General features: G+C 37.9%; 1 protein-coding gene across 5 annotated transcripts in view; it reads right to left on the bottom strand.

The window, feature by feature from the left end:
* LOC113228357 (fasciclin-3) overlaps nt 1-17,252 on the bottom strand; it is a 300,102-nt gene that overhangs the window by 22,343 nt on the left and 260,507 nt on the right. For all 5 annotated transcript variants that reach the window (XM_026461627.1, XM_026461628.1, XM_026461626.1 and 2 more), the window contains exons 3-6: nt 2,176-2,272; nt 1,417-1,498; nt 473-596; nt 40-162 (exon numbers count right to left, since the gene is read on the bottom strand). In XM_026461627.1, the coding sequence (XP_026317412.1) occupies nt 40-162; nt 473-596; nt 1,417-1,498; nt 2,176-2,272 (426 nt within the window). The remainder of the gene's footprint in view (nt 1-39; nt 163-472; nt 597-1,416; nt 1,499-2,175; nt 2,273-17,252) is intronic.

Genomic DNA, 17,252 nt, shown 5'->3' on the forward strand with positions numbered 1-17,252 from the left:
CATACATACAGGAACATATAAGATCAATGGAGTACTTACCAAGGAACCACTTGATAGTCGCGGCTGGTCGGCCCCTGGCGACGACGCACTGCGCCTCGAAACGGTCGCCCTCGTGGAAGGTAGTTTGCTGGGGACCAATGAGGACCGGGAGCTCGGGGGCGTCTGCAATATGGCGTATCGTATTTCAGCATACTCACATCTTCGTAACAATTTTGAGAATAACAAGAAAATAAGTGTGTCAATGCGATTGAAAAGTTATGGAGCAATATTTCAATTTACTACGCAGTTAAGACTGTACGCTGTAATTCAATTATATATTTATTACTCAACAATGTATAAATAAATTGACTAATTGTCCAATGTCTTCACGAGTGTCGTTCCGTTTTTTCATTACACAGGACGGCTAAATAGCGAGTTAGAAATATATGGGAGGTAGTAATTATTTCATTAGATTGTGCTGAAGGAGACTCACGCGCTACGATGAGCCTCATCGTGGCCTGCAGCTCGATGCTGCCGCGCGGAGGTGGTATCATACAGGAGATATTCCCGTTCCATTCTTCCTTCACCCGACGTATGTGCATGCCGCACACGCCTTTCTGCGATACAATTAATGGAATAAAAATATGTATTTTAATAATAAACACTGAGAGAACTGAGAGAGCCCCAAAAGGAGGAAATATAATGTCGCATATCATTTACTTCACTATGTTTGAACAACATATATAAAATGGCGGCCACGACACCGTTTAAAGCTTAAAAATCCTGTTTTCTACGGGGTTTGTAGTCAGAATTAAAAACAACACGGTTAACCTTTATCTCAAAAACAACTTTAAAAAAGGAGGAGGTTCTCAATTCGACTGCATTTGTTTGTGTATGTTACGCTATTAGCTATTTGTGAATCGATTTTGATGTTTCTTTTTTTTTGGATAGAGGGTACCTCAGTATTGGTTCCATTTAAAGAACACAATATTTCACCACTAAAGGTGGGAAACTAGGGAATGAATCCGGTTTCGCGCAGTTTCCGTTAACCAACTGGTGAACCACTAGATGTAATTCCAATAAAAAAGCAAAAGCAAACTTTTGAGGTTATGTCACCCTGAGACGTAAGTTGGCAAGTCTCATGTGCCCGTAATTTCACCAGCACCTTTATTACCCTTGAAAACCGGAACGCAGTGCTCACATTACTGCTTGGCGGCAGAAATACACACGGTGGCTGTACCTCTCTGGACGAACTCTTTCACAGGGAGCTCTAGTGCTACATAAAATAAATGTTACGTTGGGCCCTCGTATATTACAGAAAAATAATGTGAGGCAATATAACATCATTGGGATTTCAATTTAAAGACTGTAGCCTGATATCTATTTAGAGAAAATGTATCCATCACTGGAACATAAAACGATTAGATATCTACTTACATCCAGTCCCGGCCCGTGGTAGATGACATCTCCATCCTGGTTACCTGGCCGTAGCAGGTACGAGGTCTGCCCCACTATCATCCTGCAACGTAACATTATTCTCATGAGTTTTGTGAGAAATGGGTCCTAATTTGAAAACCAGTTTTGGGAACGTATTAAGTTTTCCTTATGATGAGTTAATACTAGTGACCCTTTTCTTGTCACAGCTGACACCACAAAAAGTATTATATTTAATGTTTTTGTTTTCCTTTTCTGTTTTATTTTCATTTATGTTTGTGGTTTTGTTTTCTGAATATTCTACCTTATTCTTTAATTTTGCTGTTATTTTTATTTTTTATTAAGTTTGCCTCTAGAGGCCACACGGCTCGATGGATTTTGAGACATGAGGTGTCGTTAGATTTGTCTTGATTGTAGGAGTATCATAGGCCATAAAAAACAATAATCATAATAGAGAGTCAATAAATATTATATTTACATTAATAGTAAATCATTTCCTACGTGTAACAATCACGAAAAACTAAGAACTCGATAATATTTGTTCCTTCTTCTTCTAGATATTAAGTGAGTTTGTAACTCCGACGACTACACAACGCGATTCGCCGGATTACAAATAGAAATGTGATCCTGTAGTTATCCTTATGTGGCCTAAATTCAGGTAACTGTGTATTCCTTGGCAATCATAGCAAAATCTTTTTCTGAAAGGTCTACGTTGCAGGTTGCAGCAATGTATAGACTGATGATGAATCTAAAGGTACTCACCGACAAGCCTCGGCCTGGTAGTTAACTTTGCAGGTGACGATGAGGTCTTCGCCCACTCTCCGCACCGCCTGTTGCGGCGTTATGTCCACCACTTGACCTGCAACACGGACATTCAATAGGTTAAATCTCTGATACGAGCAGCTTTCGCTGGTATGTCTACACACACAGTATTGCAATTTATATAGTTTGTGTAGTTTTAGTTCACTTTTTTAGCACCAGTTTACTCTTTCGTGGCCAGTTGTCCAGCTTGTTTTTGTAGGCATTAACAGAGACAGCAGAAACAACATCTTCCGATAGCATGTTAGAAATATGCACCACTTTGTTGCTGAAAAAAATGTGTGCAGCAGGAGTTTTGGAAGGTGCACAAACTAATTTCAGATGGTGGCCCCGTGATGGTTTAAAGTTCTCTTTTCTTTTGAAGATGTTTTTTATGTCTCATACCGTAATTATGCATTAGTCATTCTAGGCAGTTGATATGCCGTAGGCAAGTTAGGGTACGTAATCGACTTGCTCTGTTTGTTTTTGTTAAAAGGTTGATAATTTCGAATTGATCCCATATTATTCACATATCGCACCCCTCACGGAAGAATGGCATAAGTGGAGTTATGTTTCCAATTCTTGTAAAGTATCTGCAATATTAGTCGTTAGATTTACAAGAATTGAAGAGGATGTGGGTTATATTTTTCTGTATCTAATGGAGCAATAAACATGTTTGACGTAACTCCACTTATGCGTGAGGGATGCGATATTTGGTTTGTTAAAGATCGATATCATCTTAGAGTGGTTAAAAAGACCGAGATCTTCGACATGACATTTCAAAATTTATAAACTAAATATATTTGTGAGTGAATAGTAACGACAAAATACATATGCAACTTAAAACGTTCTGTATTTAAAAAGCATATATTTACGATTTTTGCGATACATACAAAATCTTGTTTTAATAGCTTGCACTTCCAACTCTCTCTAACCAGAGCAATCGCTAAGGAACGTGTCAAAGGTAATCACAAAAACAATTGGTTAGATTTTTCAAATTTTCAAGTTAAACGTTTTTATTCCTCGCGCATGCCATCACTTTCGAATTAGAATAAAAGGCAAAATTCTTTTCGGTTCCGCGTGTCTCGTCCGAGCTGCGCAAGCCGTGATTCGACGAGAGCAAATTAAACACGTGAGCGGAAATAATTCTTATTAGATCACAATGAAAAAATCCCACGCCGTTACCTATTCATGTCGTTGTGGGGATTAAAAGAAGACTTACTCAGTTAAAAGCATTCTGTTGCAAAAATTAGAATTATTAAAAAAAAACCTCAACAGCTTGTGGAATCACATCTATTTGCCAAGTTTTATTGAAATCCGTTAGCAAAAGTGTTAATATATAAGTAATTTGCCATTTTTAAAGATGGAATATTTTCTTCAAATTTGAGTCGGACCATTACTGAGGTACCCCCTTTCCAACAAAAAAAGAATAAGAAACAGTCGAATTCAGAACCTTCTTTTTTTTCTAGTTGGTTAGAGACAAACAATCCTTATTGGATCTGAAAAATTCCACGCCGTTCGTTACAGTCACGTTCGAGCCGTCGCGTCGTAAGGATTAAAAGAAGACTCACTCAATTAATTCATTCTGTTGCGAAAATTAGAAGAAAAATAAATTACAACATGTATAATTGTATAATTTCTCTTACTGTGACGTACTGGTCAAATCATATAATTAGTTGTTGGTGGTATTATTATCATTTATGGTAAATGATATAATAGTAACTTGCTACGTTTAATAAACAATTAATCAAGTAGCTGTCGGTCATTTTCATTACAGAGGTTCTACCAAATTTCAACTCTCATTCGAATCTCTCTGAAATCTTATTCGACGATTCCTAAATCCGTGTGGCGCTGTTTAGCGATAGAGAGCTTCGCCTTCCTTCACTTCGCTGCGCTTCGGTGCACTTCCAAAGCTGTCAAAGCGAATTCACCATTAAACACGTCTCGTCTGACCGCCCAGAGCCCAGAGCGTTACATCGACTTCACGAGCTCGCCTTGAAGTAAGCCACTTTGTTTTGTGAAAATGACGAACGCTATTCTAATGTGTTATAATACATTACGAAACAAATCAAACAAGTTTTAAAATGAATAATTATGGATTAATCAGTCTATTGCAGTCCATTGCGGGCCTGAGCTTGTCGCATCCATGTGCTTCCGGTAGCCTTTCAGGCCAGAGGTCACTGCGTAGCTACACTATGTTTTGCCATGCCGTGGTGTCCACTCTACAACTCATTTCCCCCATCGGTTATCGGTTCTTTGACAGAAATGGTTGGCCCACTGCCTCTTGAGCTGTATCAGCTATGTCAGCGTTGGTTCTCTATCGGATAACCTCATTTGGAATCTTATTCTTCAGAGAATCACCGAGCATAGCTCGTTCCATGGCTCGTTGAGCGATTTTTAATTGGTGAATTTGCCGAGTGTCCACGTCTCACATAACGGTTAGAACGCACTGATTGAAAACCTTTTCAAACTTTGTGGTATGGATGAACAGTGTTTTAAAATATAATTTAATGTTTTATCTAAATCCTTGTTTTAACTAGAACTCGAAATGTTAACTAACTGGACTTGAACATATACTTTGTCTAAACTCGCAATCTGCATAGTCGCTGAGCAGACGCCCGGATGGATTAGTGTGGTATGCTTTGAGGGTACAATACTCGATTCCGGAGCTAGCCGCCGCCGCCAGACAGCGACGTGCTCTTGGACACAAGGTATGTTGTAATAGAAATGCAGCTGCGTTGTGGTCAGCGGGTCTTAGGAGAACAACATCGTAAGAACAAATCTAGCTCTAAATACGCTGCTGAATTCCGCTGGAACGTGACTTGGTTAAGTGTCGATACTACCTTAGAAATCAAATTCAAATTTGTCCCGTATTGATACGGTTCATTTTACTTGGGTCGAGCGGAGGCGCTGGCGCTCGCTTCATCTCAAATATTATTTTTGTACAAACGAAATTAAGGCCCTTTTGAAAAATGTATATCGTATAATATACGTGTTCTATTTAGTTCAATTGATATAAAAAAATATCATCATAGGTAGATGAAAAGTACGTATTGAATACAGCGGTTTTCTTGTATAATTTCGAGGTAAGTTTGTATTTTTTTTCCACCGTGAAAATTGTCAGGAATCGTGTTTCCACACCGCATAGTTATCAGCGTATATCCCCAATTTTACTACAAATTTTCTCCAAAGTGATTTATTCAACACTTTCACTGTGTTGCGGATTCAACCAAAGCCATTTGAGGTTGTGTCGACTTTTAACACACATTAAAAAGTGCTGTATTTCTACGCAACTTTAATAATCACTATTCGTAATTCTGCCGCGTTTTTTCCGTCTCAACATTTCACGTTGTCATTGCTATTTTCCGATTTACAACTATCTTATTAAAAGGATCACGACCAGCATTGAGAGTATCGGTTGATAGATTCAAATCTGAAATCCTGTTCAGGAAGAAAACCTAAAAAAACTAAAAAGGACGAAAACAATACGTACAAAATGTTATATTCGTAAACGGACATAAATGTACCCGTAAAGAAGCAACGAGACTGTCTGTGTAAGATCGTTGCGAAAAAGTTTCAATAACCGTGGCGCGCGGGAGAATTTTCTATTTGTTCTGAGAACAAAATCAAATAAAAACAAAACCAGTTTGTTCGTTTGTTTACGCACTAGATTATTGCTTTTAGTTTATTGGTTTCATTTTTAGACTTTGCACGATCTTGTTTATAACACGACATTCTACATTTTAATATTTTAGGATCTATCTAATCGGTCCGTGCCGTGGTTGTTGGTCGTTTAGTTTATACCAGTGACAAGGACATCCGACCTCAAAAGTGAGTGAATCACATTTTTTGCCAAGTTTTATTGGAATCGATTAACATATATTTTTTTCTCACTCATGGGCCCCGCACTAGGAAAACCCTGTGTCGCTGGTGCCATGGACACACACATACATAACGACAAACTCACGAAAGAAATAAATGTAGGCCATACAAATATTTCTCCCGGCCCGGGAATCGAACCCGGGACCTCTGCATGGCAGTCCGGCATGGTAACCGTTCGGCCACGGAGGCAGTAAATGAATGGAAAGTGGGTACAATCGAATAAACCTCAGATGTGGAATATTTTCTTCAAATTTGACTAGAACCACGACTTAGGTACTCCCTTACCAACAAAAAAGGGTCAAAGAAATTGGTTCAAAAATGTCGGAGTAATCGCGTAACATACACAATAAAATGCAGTCGAATTGTGAACCCCCCTTTTTACGAAGTCGGTGAAAATGGAACATTATGCAGAATATGTCTCCCGTACAATAGCGTGTATTCCCACCATTACAATGTTTTCTGTAGCATTGTTTCCTAACATAAGCATAAAACGTCACTTTATAAGGAGGAGAGTTATAAGTTTGAAGATTTTGTCTGTCTGTACCTGTCTGCGACATCGTAGTTCAAAAACGACTGGTCTGATCATTACAAGAGTTTTTTTAATTTGAAGGCTAATATAATCGAGATAGATCTTAGTGATGTCTGGTGAGTATCTGTACAGCTGTTCATAGAAATAGGGAACGTTATAAACCAACAGTTAAATTTTAAAAAATAATAAAAAACTGTGATAAAAAAAAATAAGTCAGTCGATAGAGCACTATGGTTATTTTATTGGTAAAAAACGGGGCATAGAGATATATACAGAAACTACTACTTAAGTAAATTTAAAAGAGGAACTAATACAGAATTTAGCAGAAAAGACGCGCACACATGAAAATAAAACTCACTCAAACCAGTGTTAAATAGGACTGAGCGTTATTTTCCGAAAGCGTTTCAAGAAACGCTTTCTTTCAATGTAACGAGAACACGCTTTCATGTAGGTTCCAAAAACGGTTACTAAAGAAACGACATTTTAAGAAAACGAAACGGACTCGCACTGCAAGTTATGTATGTATGTAGTTATTTGTCTACGGCGTTACGTTCTGCAAACACGTTACGTTACTTGTGTGCGACTGGATAGTGAACAATTCACAGAACAGCGAACAGTTCATTCGTTCGTGATTCGTTCCAATCATGCGTTATAGAACAAAAGACTTTATTGCATTAACTTAGGTTACATTTTATAAAATAATATCCCGAAAAAAGTTTTAAGAAACTGTTTGGGGACCGTTCGAAACCATTTCACTGCTTCTTTGTAAAATAGATCTTACGTGCTACATGCATTCAGTTGATATTTCTATGACAAATTAGACCGTCTACAGTACACATGAACATTCAACCACTTCCATGTAGGCCTGGAAAATGACGAAGGGAAGTTAGTTTTTTTGTAAAAGCGTTTTTTTGTAACTGTTTCAGGAAAGCGTTTCCTTTTAGAAAATAACCGTTTCGTTTCGTTTTTCGATAAAGACGTTATAACCCAGCTCTATGTTAAACGCGGACTCTCGAATACCAACTGGGGCGCGCGGGGGTGCGGGTCGAAGTCGTTTCGTTTTCACTTTGACTTTTTTCCATCCTTTATGCGTTTTTACCTTAGAGGATGGAAAAAAATAAAGTTTTTACTATATTTGGTCATGAAAAAGTGAAGGCGAGAAGCGCCATCTATATTCGGAAAGACTACTCTATTATGTCACTCGAGGTCCAACGTAAAGCTGAGCTGGCTTGCGTTTTCAGCTATTATTTTGTAATTTAGCTTTTTAATTTTATTTTCTCTTCGATGTGTTTGACAGGTATTATTGTGAGTACTCGAATTTTTATTTTTATAAGTAATACCAAGCGACGGGACGAACCGCTCGTGCCCATGCTCGTGTTGGGCGGCCCGCCCATTCATAACAGTTGCAGCGCCACTCAGATCTTAAAATCGCAAAGATCTGAGGGGCACTTCATCGTCCTGAGACATGCTTGTAATTTCACCAGTACCCTTACCTGTCCAAACCGGAACGCAGTAAAGCTTACATTACTGCTGAAATAGATAAGGTGGCAGTACTTCCTTGGCCATACTATTTCACAAGCAGCTACGGGCCGCTCCACTGCTAGCCGAATAAATGTTGTTTCTTTTTTGTTTGTAAAACAAGCTCCTAAGTCTAGAATCTTCCTGGCGAATCTAGAAGAGTCAATTGTAAAACGTAATTCATAATTCATCGGTAAACAACTAAAGACAGAAACTACAATTTCCGTCCAACTATTGAAGCTGTAAACTTATGACGCGTCGCAAAACCGTCTCTCCCCTAGTTTGCAGAGTTCCTCCGAGTTTCGCCCCGAGTTCTGCGAGTTGCGGCTGACAGTTTCCGAATTGTCTGCTGGAATATTGCACATTTTTGGTGTCGCTTTTTGCTCAAGTGCTCATCGTGTAAAGTTGTCCAAGAAACTTCGCGGAGAGTTCGAATGAGAAAAGATCACTGCTTTGGTTTACTCCTTTTTGTACGTCTGTAGTAACAGTCAGAGGGCGGCAGCTCAGTGCCAAAACGATTGTTTTTCATTGAGAGACCGGCGGTTTGATTCCCTGTGGTGAGACGTATTTAGTTTCTAAGTTTCGTACATTTGTGAATGTTTAATACAGGATGAAGAACGTTCACAATCCTTGTAAGATGCGTGAAGTAAACACAATAATGTTTGCAATGGAAGTTAGCAATTTAACTTAGTTACATTATACTTCATTCGGATCTCATATTACTTTACTAATATGTTTAGTTTTAGCAGCAGTAAAGCTCCTTGTGAAAGAATTCGTCCTGGAAAATGCTGCCACCTTACCTATTTGTGCCGCCAAGTGCCTAGTAATGTGTGAGCATTACTATGTTCCGGTTTTGAAGGGTAAGGGTGCTGGTGAGATGACATGTACACGGTACTTATCAACTTTACGTCACAGGGTGACGGGTGCAATGGCAGTGCCTCTCAGATTTTTTGGCTTAAAGCACTGAGTGGCAATGCAACTGTTGTGGACCGGCGTGTCGCTTTGTCAAAATCAACGAATCATTTATTTCACTTGTAAATGTAACTTTTAAGCTACTGCTCGTTCGCTAAGCTGACCTCCCTGCGAAGAACGAGCAAGAAACTCTAGGGACTGCTTTTTTCAAATAAACATAAATGCTATGGAATACACTTTGAATAAAGTTTGCAACTCTTAGAGGTGGAATAATTTCTTCAAATGTAAATGGGACCAATTCTGAGGTACTCTCATTCCAACAAAAAAGGAATCATCAAAATCGGTTCACATTCACCTATAAGTAATCACGTAACATACACACCCAAAAAATGCAGTCGAATTGAGAACCTCCTCCTTTTGCGAAGTCGGTTCAAAATTTCAAAAATACGTGAAATCGTAGTTCGCATTAAGTCACACTTTAAACGGCTACATTAATTGCACCACCTCTTTCGCATATTGTAAATTTATCGGTTCAAAATGGTATATTTCCGTCACTTCTCAAGTTTTCCATTGTCATGCGGCTGTATAAAAAAGGCGCCAAAGAAGTGTTAAATAATTACGGACCAGTGACTCTAATCCCAATTCTCGCAAAAGTATTTGAACGTATTATGTATAAAAGATTAATTGATTTTTCTGATAAATGTAATATAATCGTCAATGAACAGAATGGCTTTCGTAAGAACAGATCAACAATCTAGCAATATTCCGATTGTTGAAAACCATGAACGAATGTATTGATAAGAGGTGTAATGTATCAGCAGTTTTTACTGACATGTCGAAGGCATTGACTGTGTACATCATGACATACGACTAAACAAAATGGAAAGGTACGGAATTCGCGGGAAAGCCCTAGACTGGTTGACATCATATTTAATTGACAGGCAGCAATGTACCGAAGTCACATATTTTTGTAATAAAACGAACACCATGATCAGCAGTAGATCCGCCTACAGGAAGAATAATAGAGGCATCCCCCAAGGTAGTATTCTTGGACAATTTCTCTTTCTGTTTTCAATTAACGACCTTCCAAGGAATACTAGTAAATAAATGGTATTATTTGCCGACGATAGCACTGCTGATATAAAGTGCGAAGAAAATGAGCAATACGAACATGACATTAATAAAATTATAAGTGACATCATAGGATGGATGAATGGAAATGGTCTCAGTATAAATCTGGCAAAAACTAATATCATGCAATTTCGCTCGTCCAAAAGATTACCGACCGACTTAAATATTTCTTTCAATTTTGTTAATATAGAACAAGTGAAACATACAAAATTTCTGGGCTTTATCCTTGACAGTAACTGCAACTGGAAAGAACAAGTTGAGACCTTGTGTAACAAACTGTCTTGGTTTATGTACCCATTGCGAAAATTAGTACAGAGTGCGTCTGTGGATGCGGCTTTAACAGCTTATTTTGGGTAGGTATATACAGTCGGCCATAAGCTACGGTATAATTTTTTGAGGAAACTCTGTAGAACTTACGCACGTATTTAAGATGAAAAAACGCTGTGTACGTATTATTTGCGGTGGGTCTCAAATGGATTCGTGTAAGCCATTTTTCGACAAGTGCAAAATCCTACCCTTACCCTGCCTGTATATTAAGGAGGCTGCTGCATTTGTCCAGAAACATCCGTCCTATTTTGAAATCGCAAATAAAAGAAACCATAGAAATTTAAGACATGGGCATACAATGGTTTACTCGGGCAATCATACCTCAGCATTTTACCACAGAAGCTTTTACGTAATATCGGTCAAGATGTACAACAGCATCCCGAATGAATTTAAAAAATGCGAGTACGTAAAATTTAAAAATGCTCTTAGTAACTGGTTGAGTACTAAACTTTATTACAAGTACAAGAGTTTTTTGGCGACAATGACGAATTTGGTGTCTAGCGACGTGACATGTTTATTAATAATTGTTTTTTTTTCTTTCGTATTTTAATTCAATTCAATTTAATTTTAATCTGTGACATTTAATATAATAGTACACCTTATCTGGTAAACTATAGAGCACAAACCAATGTAATATTTTAAGATCATATGTAATTACCTATAGTTATGCAATAAATATATTCTTATTCTTTACGGTCTACGGCTGGTGGGTCGTACAGCGGACTGGCACAGAAAGAGCCTTAACCATAGATAGGATTCGTCATCGTGTATTCGATGAAGCCTGGCAAATGTTAATTGACAAAAATGGAGCCGAACGTTATGACTTCACTGCAATCAACGCCTGTTTGCTTTCTCACCACGCTCAGGGCCTGCAATGGAGTAGTCTATCACCTAAAACTATTACAATAGGGAGCATTTTTAATCCCATCCCATCCTAACGCGACCGTATGTCCCGCGTCGAGCGGGACAGTCCCGCTTTTACGTTTCGTGTCCCGCTGTCCCCGAAATACTTAAAAGTGTCTCACTTTCACAAAACAGAACACAATTTTGTTAAATGTTTGATTTATTAAATAATTTTAGTTCAGTTTTTGTTGGAAAAAGGGTACCTCTGTAGTGGTCCCATTTAAATTTGAAGAAAATATTCCACCTCTAAGGGTGGCAAACTAGGGGATGAATGACTGTTAAGGTCGGTTTTTTAATTTTTTATAATCATCAAACATTTCGTAAGCATGTCTTTTACATCCTTAAGTCCAAAATTATATTTCGTTACAACAAAACTTACATTTTACAAGTTCGTACAAATTGTAACTGTAATAGATTTATTACACATATATACATTTAAATTTTAAAAACAAAAAGTACGCTTAAGGTAAATCAAGCTGTAACCAGTAATTGACTGATTTCTTTTGTTTTGCGCCATCACCGAGTTGAGTTTTTGTCCAATTACTATTTAAATTAAACTATTTAGGATTTACCATAACAAATATAGTAGAATTAAAAATCTCAACGTCTTCAAAACCGATGAAAATTGCCTTGAGTTTTCAAGTTCCTTGCATATTACGCGAGAAGGCCAAAAGTTACGAAAAATGTAATAAATTAAACCATCTGGAACACTGCTATCCACTGTCAGACAAAAATCCGTGACAGTGACCCGTTTAGCTCTAGCAGGTTGTCTTGATCGATATTTGAAAAAAATATTGTAAATGAAAAATGTGTACACATTTCTATTCGCAAAGAGCAGTCCCTACAGTTTCTGGCTCATTCTTTTCCGAGTGCTTACAAATGAGCGGTATAGTTTAATTAATATGACGATTTCAAGTGTGTGTACTACTTACCTATTACTATTTCCTAACGGCGGCCACTAGGCTTGGGCCAGCGTCAGTATTAAAACGTATAAATGAAATGAAGATTATTTGAATTTGACCGTCCGTTTGACAGCACACCAATTTCTATAAGTGGGTAATTTTCAGGTAAGTTTTTTGTATTCAATTTTGGTGTCAATTTCTTTTTATTTAAACATTTATAGAATATCATCATGAAGTATTATTTAATATTCGAGTGTGGTAACCTGAAATATTCTTTAATATTTAACGATGATATATTAGAGTAATTAAATAATAAAAATTGTCACCAAAATTGAGTAAAAAACACTTACCTGAAAATTACTGAAGTACAGTCGATGCCGTAATATACCTCACTCCTTAACCGTCTATTTGGTTCTTAGTAGATTAGTGTGAAGAAAGGTGTTAACAAACTTAACCTTTATCGTAATAGTTAAACGTTACGTCTTAATAGACGTAAAATTCATTTTAGTATGATTTCCTTATTACGTAATTACTAAGTGACGTTTTATGAATCTTTTTAAGCCAACTTCATTTTTAATTACATAACATAAATACAAATATCAACCGCGAAGCTGGAACGCCTTTTACAAATTTCTGTTGAATGGGTAAGAAGGCACTCAAAACCAAAAGGGTGGCTATGTGGTCAGGTACGTCAGGGCTGTATTACTTACTCTAGAAGTAACCGGTGCCCAGTAGTGCGATATAGCGGTTGATTTATAATTTTATCCATGTGTCGTTTCCACTGTCGTCTATAGGCGAATCCTAAGTGTTAGATCAGCGCGATGAGCGACATAATTAAACTCCCACGCAACTTCATTGTACGAACGCCATAACGTTGAAAATAACCGCTGTTCCTTTTTACATAAGCCTAAACAATTTTTTACAAACTAGGAATAATTAACTGAGTTTGAGATGAAAATGCTTAACGGTAAAGTATACTATTAAGTATGTGAATACTTGTAATAAGTTTAAAAGATTTATTGGTATGTTTTATTTATTTAAATTTTTTGCATAATACAGTTTAGTAGTACAAATGGCGGCCAAGTCGCCGTGGTAGCTTAATGTTTGCCCAAGCAAAGGGGCGTGGATTCAAATCCGGCCTCGCGCCTCTGAGTTATTCGGAATATGCGCAACATTAGAAAGAAAGAAGCAGCGTAAGAAAACCTGCCCTCTCGTTGCGAGAAAAGGCCTGTGCCCAGCTGTGGGACTATACATATAGGCTAACTATATTATTAATTAAACAAAATGTATCTTAAAGAGACTTTTAGATGGAAGAAGGCACGGAGGACGGCACGTCTCAGTTTAAATTTTCGATGTAAATTCCACTCTGTGCCATTTGTTAAGACTGTTTAAAGTGTAATACCCAGCGCGTTGTTGACTGTACATAGAAAGATACGTATACGTGAAAGAAGCTTTCAGATTTTTAATGAAGGTTAACTACCTCACCGGGAGACACCACTGTACCGCGGTTAACTCTAGAACTCACCCCTTATAGTTACCAACTAAGCCACTCAGGGGATGTCAGAGTGGTCCATTAAAATACATTACATATAAAATTAGGTACTAATTTCAACCGCTTAAAAACATAGCACGAAAACAGACCAATCTAAACACAGAACAGCATAAAGCTAAAGCGGGTCACACACGACACTCCATTTTCCGTCGCCTGCTCGCGACACTCGACGGGGCTTACGTTAAAAGCCTTCGTCTGTTCACGGAGCCGTTCACGCTATATGTAAAGTATATATGTGTACAGTCATGCTCCATTCACAGGGCATTTTGCTGTTTTAATCCCTTTTAAGCCGACTACGGTAAAGGGAAAAAGAAACGTACAGATTTCGTTCAAAATAAAATTATCAAATGATAATCTTCATTTCCCTAAAGCCGCATGAATATCAAAATGTTCATGACGTGATTCAGACACAGACAATATTATTCCTAATAAAATCCAATGTACAGTCAACAAAACATGAAGCTATTGTTCGAATATCGCCTCCAGTGCAACGAAACAAGGTCCGTTAATGTGTAGAATAGAATACGTTTAATGACAAAGGTCTTAAGTAAAATTAGGTACATTGTATTCAACCTGCAAGCAGATGTGCAAATATTAAATTGAACGTCACGTTCGGCCTCTACTGTTAATTCCACTTATTACCTAATGTAAATTTGTATTTGTAAATTCTAAGTATTCTTTACTACTACAGACGCAATGTGTCAAAAGCCATTTTGTCAATTGTAATCATTGTAATAATAAGGCGCCATGGACACACACAGTCGACCACAAATTACACCCAAACTCACGAGAGAAATAAATGTAGGCCATACAAATATTTCTCTCGGCCCGGGAATCGAACCTGGGACCTCTGCGTGGCAGTCCGGCATGGTAACCGTTCGGCCACGGAGAAACTGTAATTTAAAAGTATGTCCTAGTAAAATAATTACACACGTGTTGTAACAGTTTTTCTTATAAATTATAGCAACGAGGTTGGTATAAAAGATTTATAATTTTAGTTTGCCTTTGAATAATTTCACCACGCGTTTTGAAGTATGTTAGCTCGGTGTGTTGCTGTCTGTACATAACAATGAAAATATAGCATTCATTTTCATTGTAATGTACAGATTTATTTTATTTTATTATTAAAAAAACCGACTTCAAAAGCTTTCCTATACATTACATTTATTTGTCAAGTTTTATTGGGATTAGTTAACGGAAAGTGCGGGAAACCGGATTCATCCCCTGGTTTATTACATTTTCTTGAAGTTTAAATGGGACCAATACAGTGGTATGCTCTTTTTAACAAAAAAAAGAATCATCAAAATATGTTCACAAATGCCGGGACACACACACACACAAAATTACTGTTGAATTGATAACCTTCTCCTTTTTTGAAGTCGTTTTTTTAATGATATCAAGTGACGCGACGAACGAGTCCTGGGCCTGGTGTTAACCGACACGCCTGTCCATAACAGTTGCAGTGCCACTCAGAGCTTTAAATCGCAAAGATCTGAGGGGCACTCCCACTGCGCCCGTCATCCTGAGACATAAGTTGACAAGTCCCATGTGCCTGTAATTTCACCAGCACCCTTACCCTTCAAAACTGGAACACAGTAATGCTGACATTACTGCTTGGCGGCAGAAATAGATAAGGTGGCAGTATTTCCCTGGACGAACCTTTCACAAGAACCTTTACTGCTACTAAACAAAAATGTTTACAAAGTGAGCTTATTGTTAATATACATGAGATGAAGTGTCAAAGTTGCTGGGGAGTCGAGATACAAGTAATTAAAACAAATAATAATAATACTTAATTTGAGAACCGCCGTGTCCGTGACGGCACCTCAGTTTGGGACGACCTGAGCCATTACTCGCCCCCGCACATCATTTATTAGAAGAGATCATAGATGAATATAAATGTTGATAGAATGTTCCTTAAGGCGAGGTATTTCAACGCGAGTCTAGATTTTATTTTTATCTATAAATCAATATGAATAAAATAAGAACAGACGGAGACAATTTTACACAGACCCACACACACACACACACAGTTCGATGAGCGCTCGATGGCGACTGACGGGGCAGCGGGCGGTGCGAGGAGTGTCGTTTCACCACGAAATTGTGTGATAAATGTCAATTTAATGCAGATCCTCTGTAGTACTTACAGAGAAATATACAAATTATATACCAATTGATATTTTATTCTTAAATAATTCGTTTTAGACTTTTCAATCACGAATTACATCTAAACTCGCGAGAGAAATCAATATAGGTCATAGAAATATTTCTCCCAGCCCGGGAATCGAACACGGGACCTCTGCATGGCAGTCCAGTATGGTAACCGTTTGGCCACGGAAGCAGTTCACAGTCTGTAAAGTTTTTGTGTTAAATACGTATAATCGCTATATCGATCCCTAAACACTAGCCTTAGTTACTACACTATACGTCTTACGCCCAATTTTCATAGAAATTTGTCCATCATTATTTAGAGCTTAAGACCATAAGGGATTATATGTACGGCACTACTATAGAGGTGTCCCCTTTCCAACAAAAAAGGATCATCGAAATCAGTTCAGAAATGTCGGAGAAATCGCGTACACAAAACAGTAGAATTGAGGATATTCTCCTTTTTTCTTGAAGTCGGTTAAAAATACTTTCCGTTCCAAAACACATAAGTTACGAGAGACTTAAAGTTGTCGGTACCATCGACATAAGAATTCTGCAAACGACAATAAGTTTCATATTGTTATTGTACTCTCGTCTCAGCTACAATTCGCTCCTTTGGGATATTATAAATGGCCGCCGCGAATCCGAACGTAGTTATGGTTCCAGAATCATATTAGGACTTAAACCGATTGTTTGTAGGGTTGCCAACCAAATTATTTTCAAACTAACCGTACGACGAGTATTATACCTGTACACGTGCCACTACTACGCATTTGTTTGTCTTCTCTAATCATTGTTAGCGAGAAATATTGCTTCTAAACATTCACAAATATGCCTCCGTGGCCGAATAGTTACCGTGCTGGTCTGCCACACATAGATCCCGGGTTCGATTCCCGGGCCTGGAGAAATTGACATGTTATCTCTCTCCCAACTGAGCTATAGAAAGAATTTTCATTAAATGTGGTTATATGTCATCACAAGGATTTGAACCGCGCACCTCTCAATTGAGAACGTTCAGCAAAGAGTCGTTCTAAAATTGTATTTTTATAGTCTTGGAAATGTTTTTGTATTTACAGTTACGGCGGACGGGTTCGCGACTGTCGTAAAGCTGCAATCTAATAGACAGGGACACGCCGCCTGACTGCTCGATGTTTTTCTATAGTTTATTTTTGTACTAGTTCATACGAAAATATTGTTTATTTGAGACGGGCAACTCGTGGCCCTATAATAACATGTA

The sequence above is a fragment of the Hyposmocoma kahamanoa genome, unplaced genomic scaffold (genome assembly GCF_003589595.1).
Source record: "Hyposmocoma kahamanoa isolate Upper Pololo Valley unplaced genomic scaffold, ASM358959v1 228, whole genome shotgun sequence".
NCBI classification, from domain to species: Eukaryota; Metazoa; Arthropoda; class Insecta; order Lepidoptera; family Cosmopterigidae; genus Hyposmocoma; species Hyposmocoma kahamanoa.